General features: G+C 41.2%; 1 protein-coding gene across 1 annotated transcript in view; it reads left to right on the forward strand.

The window, feature by feature from the left end:
* Positions 1-9,100, forward strand: part of atp2a3 (ATPase sarcoplasmic/endoplasmic reticulum Ca2+ transporting 3) — a 49,117-nt gene that overhangs the window by 35,472 nt on the left and 4,545 nt on the right. Inside the window, exons 12-19 of the mRNA XM_054626531.1 lie at positions 25-141; positions 258-476; positions 1,097-1,432; positions 2,305-2,525; positions 2,617-2,819; positions 3,869-3,954; positions 4,313-4,446; positions 4,877-4,994. Coding sequence (XP_054482506.1) covers positions 25-141; positions 258-476; positions 1,097-1,432; positions 2,305-2,525; positions 2,617-2,819; positions 3,869-3,954; positions 4,313-4,446; positions 4,877-4,994 — 1,434 coding nt within the window. The remainder of the gene's footprint in view (positions 1-24; positions 142-257; positions 477-1,096; positions 1,433-2,304; positions 2,526-2,616; positions 2,820-3,868; positions 3,955-4,312; positions 4,447-4,876; positions 4,995-9,100) is intronic.

The raw sequence follows: 9,100 nt of genomic DNA on the forward strand, positions 1-9,100 counted from the left end.
CAATTTTTCTTTTTCATCCATCAGGTGATCAAGCAGTTGATGAAGAAGGAGTTCACCCTGGAGTTCTCCCGTGACCGCAAGTCCATGTCTGTCTACTGCACCCCCGTCAAGCCGGGCTCCCAGAGCAAGATGTTCATCAAGGCACGAATAATTGATACGATCACAAACGCACAGAGAGACATACCTTTCATCGCTTTCATTCGTCGGTGTCACTGCTTGACTTTCTTCTCTTGTGACAATGTGATTCCTCCTCACAGGGCGCTCCAGAGAGTGTGATTGAGCGCTGTCAGTACCTGCGGGTGGGAACAGGGAAGGTGACGCTGACGCCAGCGCTGCGCGACCAGCTGCTGTCTAAGATCAGGGACTGGGGGACCGGCAGGGACACCCTGCGCTGCCTGGCCTTGGCCACTCATGACACCCCGCCGCGCAAAGAGAATATGGACTTGGAGAATTCCAACAAGTTTGCAGAGTATGAGGTAAAGCAGATGTTTATCTCAGGGATCTGATTTGTTCAAATATGCTTGATTAGGTCATATGGAGTAAAACACACAACACACTGGATTTTTTTTATTATTTGCAATATTAAATGTGATTTTTGCATGAGGTTTCCTTACTTCTGCAACAGAACTGATGAGTTTCACTTGGGCTCAGTGTTAATTAGTGAGCGTTAGAGGTGCTGGTAGGCAGACAGAGCCCGGCTAGCCGTTTCCCTGTGTTTCCAGTCTTTATGGTCAGCTAAGCTAACTGATTTCTGGCTGGAGCTTCACATTTAACTGACAGACTTGAGAGTTGTATCAATCTTACACTCGGCAAGATGTCAAACTGATCCTTTTAAGTTATCTTTGCTGCCGTCTGTCTATCGTTTGAATCACATCAGTGATTAAATCTCTATTTACAGAAAGCATAAAGCTTTTACACTTCGTTGTTCTTCCCTGATACGATAGAAACTAATCTGTTTGATGTTTTCTGCAGCTATACAAATAAAAAGAGGTTAATTCCATTTCTGTGGGACTGAAGTGAGATTCTGTTTTCAGATATCGTTATGTGCGACCTAATCCCCTTCTCTCTTTATTTTTCTCTCTCTGTTTCCGATCAGTTGGGTCTCACGTTTGTTGGCTGCGTGGGCATGCTGGACCCGCCAAGGAAGGAGGTGATTGGCTCGATAAAACTGTGCAACGAGGCGGGAATCCGCGTCATCATGATCACTGGGGACAACAAGGGCACGGCCGTGGCCATCTGCAGACGAATCGGCATCTTTGGCGACGACGAAGAAGTGACGGGGAAGGCCTACACGGGCCGCGAGTTTGACGACCTCCCGCTGGAGGCCCAGAGAGAAGCCGTCAAACGGGCACGATGCTTCGCCCGCGTGGAGCCCGCCCACAAGTCTAAGATCGTGGGATACCTGCAGGCGTTCGATGAGATTACTGCCATGGTGAGGAGAAGGGACGATGCACAACTTCCTACGCTGGCACCCACCTGCTTCTGCTTCATGCAAATCCACAGATTGTACATTTCCTTTGTCACGCGTTCCTTTTATGCCCATTTCAAGGGAGGAAAAAAATGCTTTTTCTCGTTCCTTCATCTGTGTGTTATGTGAACGACTTGTGGAAAAATGCTGGAGAGGAGGCCGGTGAGGCGTGACATGTTTCAGGTCTCTGAGAGGCTGTTCTCCCAGACACTGCTATCAAAAGCTGTCATCTCGGGCGCGCTCTGCTGCTTCCTATCTGACACACGTCTCAGAAGAGGGGATGATCGGAGGGAGGGAGGGAGAGAGAGTGCAATATCACCATTTGCCTGTCAGAGTAAATCCACTTTTCAGCGCAGTCTAGAGCAGCTTCAGGCCCTGCCATGACGGATTGATATACTTACTCGATCCTCTCTGGATCTGAAACGATAATGAGACTTTGCATAGTGAGATAGTGGTTTGTTAATCATGGTTAGTTTGTTCGACCAATCTCTGTTTAAAGAATAATCTCCCTTAAATTTTTTATGTATGCTCAATATCAAGCTGAAGCAATTAAGTTTAAATTGAACTTTTATCCTTCAGAGAGGTTTCTTCAGCTTTTTGCTCCTTAATGCTGAGGCTGTGTTCACAAAATCTGCTTTTATTTACTAAAATTAGTTTTGTTGTAGCCTGAGGGAAAAAAATGGTATTCAAATTATTGGGCTTGACATACGAGTCTTTTTTTCTACGTACATAAGTCATGTTTTGGGATGTTCCACGTAACCAGGATTTCTGGTACAATCCTGTGAGTTGGGTTTTTCTGATGCATTGGTGACAGAGGCAGTCTTTTCTCGCCGCAGACAGGAGATGGTGTGAACGATGCCCCAGCCCTGAAGAAAGCAGAGATCGGCATCGCCATGGGCTCTGGCACAGCGGTGGCCAAGTCGGCGTCTGAGATGGTGCTGTCCGACGATAACTTCTCCACCATAGTGGCCGCTGTGGAGGAGGGCAGAGCCATCTACAACAACATGAAGCAGTTCATCAGATACCTCATCTCCTCTAACGTGGGAGAAGTGGTCTGGTGAGAAACAGGAACACACACACGCACACTGAGACGCATGTCTTCACCTTCAGTCGGCTGATGGTTGTTTCTTCTCGCTGTCCGTCTCTAGCATCTTCCTGACCGCCATCCTGGGCCTCCCAGAGGCTCTGATTCCAGTCCAGCTGCTGTGGGTGAACCTGGTGACCGACGGCCTGCCGGCCACCGCCCTGGGCTTTAACCCCCCAGACCTGGACATCATGGACAAACCCCCCCGCAACCCCAAGGAGCCTCTCATCTCCGGCTGGCTCTTCTTCAGATATCTGGCCATTGGAGGTAGGGTTTGCTCAATGTGTGATCAAGTCAGAGTATAGACGGGTTTGCAGTTTAAAATTGAGGATCGTCAAACATAAGTTGCTGGAATGTCATGATAAATGGACATTTTCAATATTTAGAATAAGAGGAGACATGCTGGAAACTAGTAAATATAACTTTTTACAAGTTTTTTTTGTATTTTAATTTTGTACACTGCTCTCAATTTTCCAAAAAGTTCTCTTTTCCTACACCCCTCTTGTTGATAGACTTCTAGCTAACATGACACATAGAATTCCAGGAAGAAAAAGTAGGCAGCTTATTTCAGATGGCTAATAAAGCGCTCGGGGAGGTTTGTTACTTTGGATGTTGAAGGTTTTCCATCCATTACTTTTGTGATTCCTGAAGTTTAAAGCACACAAATATCTTCTCATGTCATCCTGGTTGGCTGTGGCCCCCCTATGACCATACGTTAACTGCATTTCATGTACACAATATCTCAGTAGAGAGCAGCAACGGTAATGTTTACAACAGCCGATCACTTTTGTGTAAATGTCCATGCTTATTGAACAGATGTATTGATAATGTATTTATGCTTTTTACTCGTGAATGTTTTACTGCAGTAACCGTAACGATCGTGGAAATGCACATTAAACACGTAAAAAAATAGACAGGTTTTAGTTTCGGTACCTTTAAGAAATGGTAATGGTTCGTTAGTGTTTGTCCGATCTGGGCTGCTGTAGAAACATGGCAGTGCAAGATGGCAGACTCCCTGGAAGAGGACCCGCTCCCTACATAGAATAAATAGCTTTTTCTCAGCCAAAGAAATCATAAAGATTTTTTGTTTCACTAATGAAAACATGGTTTTGCATATAATATTCCTCTGCAAATTAATCCCACTAAATGTTACACACAGTTCATTTTAAGTGATTTTTTTATTTTTTATTTGGCACAAACGTCCACTAGCACATAACTCAACTGATTTGACTTTGTTAGTCAAAGGTCACTTGGCTGGCTAACTGGTGGAGTCATACAACTGAAGGCTGAAATTCTGTTTTTTGTTTCTCCTGTAGGATATGTGGGTCTTGGAACCGTGGGTGCTGCCACGTGGTGGTACCTGTTTGATGAAGAAGGCCCACAAGTGTCTTTCTATCAGCTGGTGAGTTACAAACCATTGCTCTGCTCTCTGTCTGTCTTTCTGTCCTCAGAATATAGTTTTGTTTTTCTGTTATATTTTGATATGCACCCCCTTCCAGCTTTCTTGAGACATCAATGTTTGGCGATCCCAGTGGTGTACAAAAATAGAAAGGGAAGTAAGACCCATGTGGCGTGATTGCACTCAGGGTGGGGACGAGGCCAAGGTTCTGCAGCTGTTCCCCCATTAGATCTGAGCTCCATCAAACCAAGTCGCAGGGGTCCCCGGCAACTTCCTGACGACACACACGCAAGCACAGACGCTCCCACACACACACACACACACATACACACTCTTAATCCTGCTCCATCTCCCTCTACAGAGACACTTCATGCAGTGTACCGAGGACAACCCCATGTTCCAGGGCGTAGACTGCGAGGTGTTTGAATCCCGCTTCCCCACCACCATGGCCCTGTCTGTGCTGGTCACCATCGAGATGTTCAACTCTCTCAACAGGTCAGTTGTCCTCTGCTGCGTTGTCTGGGGCAAAGACTCCTTAAATGTCAGATGTTTATGAAAAAGAAGACACTGTGGTCCAACAGACAGCACTCCCTTTGGGATGGAACGAAAGAATCTGAGAGAGGGAAGGTTAAAATAAAGAGCTGGCTGACCAGTGAAAACGTTATCCCTGACCAAGACAGTCAGTTACCCATGTTAACCTGGTTACTATCCCCCATATAAGGAGGCAGGCTTGTTTATGTGATGCATTTAGTGACAAAATTATAATCTTAAATAGTAATGTGGTTGCAACCTTGTGAGCTTGCCAGAGTCCTTCTTATTTGATCTTTTCAACATGATAAAACAACTTCAATGTAAATCCTTAATATCGGTGTGAGCTCCTACATAGTCAACATGTTTTGATCTATTAAATATTCTTCTCCACCAGTTTGTCTGAGAACCAGTCCCTGCTCAGGATGCCTCCCTGGGTCAACATCTGGCTGCTGGGAGCCATCATCCTCTCCCTCTCCCTCCACTTCTTAATCCTCTACGTTGAGCCTCTGCCGGTAAGTGTCAATCCAGTCAGCGAGCCTACTGTGGATCTATGGGGTGTTACTGATAATCAAACATATCAGGGTCCAAATACATGGCGATATATTTTTAAAAGCAGATGATTTTTCTCGACAAGTTTGTGTTTCTCGAGGTAAAATATACCATGAGAGAAGAGTACAGTTGCCCTGAAAGCTCAACGCACTGCAACCTGACACACATTCAGATAGACCAATTACTGCAAACACAACCAAGTGACCCCTGGAAACTTGTCTTTTTGTAAATCTTTCCTGTTGTGTTCTGTGCAATTGCATCTTTTTTTATATTTAGTTATGATACCTCTATTTGCAGCTTTTCTTTTTCCTAAATGCTGCACGGGTTTTTGTAATTTGCTTGCGTTTGTTTTCTTAAATGAATAATTTACTAAATGAATGATAATGCTTACATTAATTACTCACCCTGTGTTGCCTTGAATGCTTTATAATAGCATTGTATTTCTCGCATACCTACACAGTGAGTGGAGAATTAAAATACTTGGTACTCATCTGGACGAGCAAGCGTGAGACTGTTTAAGCAGAAGTGTTTTTAAAAAAAGTAAGGTTTTAGCAAAGATGCATGTGTTTGGAAGTACTGAGCATACGACTATACTGCACAAATTGTGTGAGAGTTTGTGAGCAGATGTTCCAATATAGTTTTGCTATTGTTAGACGCCATTAACTCCAATTCATCAGGACTTTTTTACTATTTTTGAATTCTTTGTTCACTGTGGCGGCATGACAGAAAAACATTTTCTTCAAGAATTCAAGTTAACACATAGTGACTGATATATAAAAAAGTTTATTTTATGGGTGAAATACTCCTTATAGTTGCATCGCGTTTGAGCTATCAGGGCCACTGCAGAAAAGGCTTCATTGCATTACATTGTCCAACATCTGAAGCATTTATGAAAGAGTCTCTCACTCTTTTTTTTTTTTTTTTTTTTTAATCTCCTTCGCCCCACAGTTGATCTTCCAGGTGACCCCGCTGCGCTGGTACCAGTGGATCGTGGTCCTGAAGATTTCCATCCCAGTCATCCTCCTGGATGAGGCACTGAAATACATCTCCAGGAACCATCTAGAAGGTAAGTCTCTGATCCTTTCTCTTGTTTCATTAGAGCTCGACTCTTTTGTCTCTTCACGAAAAGAATTTTTTATTTTCAACTTCTATTCTTCTCATTCATCTAGTGAAGAAAGGGCTCAAGATTAGTGCTTTTATCATATATTATTCAAATAGTGTGTTTGCAATCTGTGAGTGAGATTAAATGGAGGTAGCAGCTAATTCATTCTATATTGCCATGTTTATGTCTATCTTCTTCAGGAGTAAAATTTTCTCTCTCTCATTCCAGATCCACCACCTCTGTTCTTTAATACCTATATGCATGGCGTTTCACTTGGTGATGTGAAAAGAAATCATATATGTCTTTCAGCATTTGGCTGTCTCTGAAGTGTGTGATAATAAGTGAAGTCATATGTACCTTTGTAATGTGTATGTGAGTCTAGTATGTGTGAGAAATTGAACAGTGCGGGCACATCTCTTCATCAGTTGCAAGAGCTGATAACTTCTGGAAGAGGAAAATGGATAAACTTACAGAACAACTTATTTTGGATTTATATGTTTGTTTTGCATTATACATTAAAGAGGAGTGAGGGAAGTATGGATTGAAGAATATGGAAGTTGGAGGAGGGATGTTAATTAGAAATTTAAAGAGATTGAGGCGACGGAAAATGATGTCCCTACCAAGAAAATGAGCAACAATGAAGTGAAAACAGTTTCTGTATTGTAGCATAAGTGTGTGCATCATTATCGCAACGCAATTTTCTGATATACTACAAAATGGTGGTTCAAAGCGACTCAACTTCTGTTTGCTGAGTATATCAAATGGTTTGGCGCATCTTTAACCTGTCTTCTCTCTTTGTTGATCGAAGTTTGATGCCGTCTTGTCTCTCTCTTTTTTAATTATGGAAGACTGTTTGATTTTGGGAATCCGTCTACAAAGATATAGCGATTCTTTCTTATATTTGGCGCTTCTTCACCTTAGTCAGAGCTGGAAGTCGCTCATGACATTAACCTAAAATAAAATGTTCTCTTGGCATCAGTCGTATCTTCAATAGTATCACGCTCAGTGTAACATTATATAAAGCTAACTTTAACGTCTGCATCTGTAGCGCGGGTTTAACCATCAAACATCAAACTAAAGAAGATGGACGAATCGAAAGCTCTTGTTGTTTATACCTGTGTGTAATTCCATCAGATCTGTTAGTCCTTTGATTTATCAGTTAATCATTTTCTATAACTTTATTTTGTGTTTATATGTGCTTCAATTCATTTGTCTGATTTGACTTAAATAATTGGTATTCTTTAATCATAGTTAAGTGGTTCATAATCGCTTCTTTCATTGTCAGTCTCTTGTGTATAAATCATTTACCATTTCTTTTTATTCAGCGTCTATAATACTATATACTTCTTTCCTCTACGATGATATATGTTGATATGATGTCGTTCTTAAAATTTTCGTTAAATAGTAGATTTCTACTCTATCATCTTTAATACTGGGTTCTTGGTTTGAAGTCAAGTCTGATATCTATTGATGAAGCCTGTTTATAAGTCCTTCTTATCTTTGTGCTTGTTGCATCTATAAATATATATCTCCACTTAGCTAGCGACTCACTTTATGTTAACATAATATTCAATGGCGTATTATTTATTTAGATAATTCTCAAGTTTGATTATCACAAATTATTCTAAGAGGTTTATGTATTTAGAATTTGAATACATGGATATAGTTCATTGATCTTGATCGTTGTGTCACCGTTTCTGAAGGTGTGTGTCAGCAAAAATAATCTGCTGGATTAAAGCGAATTCGAAAGTTTGATGCATGCAAAATCTTTGAAGCTTACCCATTTGACTTGCAATATTTGGATCTTTTCTCTTTTCTTCTGTCCACTGCACTTCTTTCAGTGTGTGCGGAAACTTGATTTACAGTCAGGAAATCATCACAACATTTAACATTTGATAATATGGATTGTGGATCATTAAATTATCATCAGTTCTTCTTACTGTTTGTGCCTCGTTGGCGTTTCTTTGCTCCAGAGGATCACGTAAACCAACCGGTTGCTTTTGCATCGTAAGTAAAATCTTCAGTTCACATTCATCAAGTTGTTGCGGAAGTATTGACGATCTAACTTCAAGAAAGATCTTGAAGAATACTCTTTCAAATTGGTTTTGCTTCAATAGATTATCTAGAATTTAACCCTATTTATATGAAATAAAATTGATCGAAATTGTCGCTGATTCTTGACCAAGTCACCGTTGTCCCCACGGCTGCGTCACATCTTGAACCATTAAATTGTCGATCTCATCCATTTGACCATACTTTGCAAAGATTCTTCTGTATTCGAAGTAATCAGTTGACTTTGGCTTTCGGAGAGATCTAAAAAGGCAGGCATGGCGATAGTTCAATTTTCCAGTTTGATTACAGCTTTATTCGATCGGACGATATGAGTTGTTTATTTTGAACTGTTCATCTGTTGGCGAAGATTAAATCATTGATGAGCTTTGAATTAACGTGATGTCCCTTTGATGAAGTTCTGACCAATGACGCAAGAAGATTATAAAGACGCTTCAGGTCAGAAAACTCTGATGTCAAGTATGAAGGTGGGACAGATATTATTGTTTTACCACCAAGAAAATGGTTTGTCTATGGTGCGCTCAAGCGATTCTATCATTTAGCTGCAACATTTAAGCTGATTTGTTTCTGTAGCGTATGATCTTTAACATCATCAGTTGGCGATGCAGTTCTCGTCCAGTTCTCCGCGTCTGCATTTTCATCTATTTTTAAAGCGCTATCGATCTCATGTCGCCTCGTTATTACTATGATCTATTATTTGAAGGTAGAATGCGATGTAGCGCATATTGTAATAATAATACAGTACTTCTAATCTTGGTACGATAACATCAGTAAAACTACTTTCTTCTTTTTAGATACAAAGAAAGCTTTTACCAGGTGATGTATTCATCAGGGTGACAGCATATATTGTTAATCTTTATTATGTATTGTCTTTGTTCTTTACATCTTTAGTTTCTA

This window comes from Anoplopoma fimbria, chromosome 24, assembly GCF_027596085.1.
Source record: "Anoplopoma fimbria isolate UVic2021 breed Golden Eagle Sablefish chromosome 24, Afim_UVic_2022, whole genome shotgun sequence".
NCBI lineage: Eukaryota > Metazoa > Chordata > Actinopteri > Perciformes > Anoplopomatidae > Anoplopoma > Anoplopoma fimbria.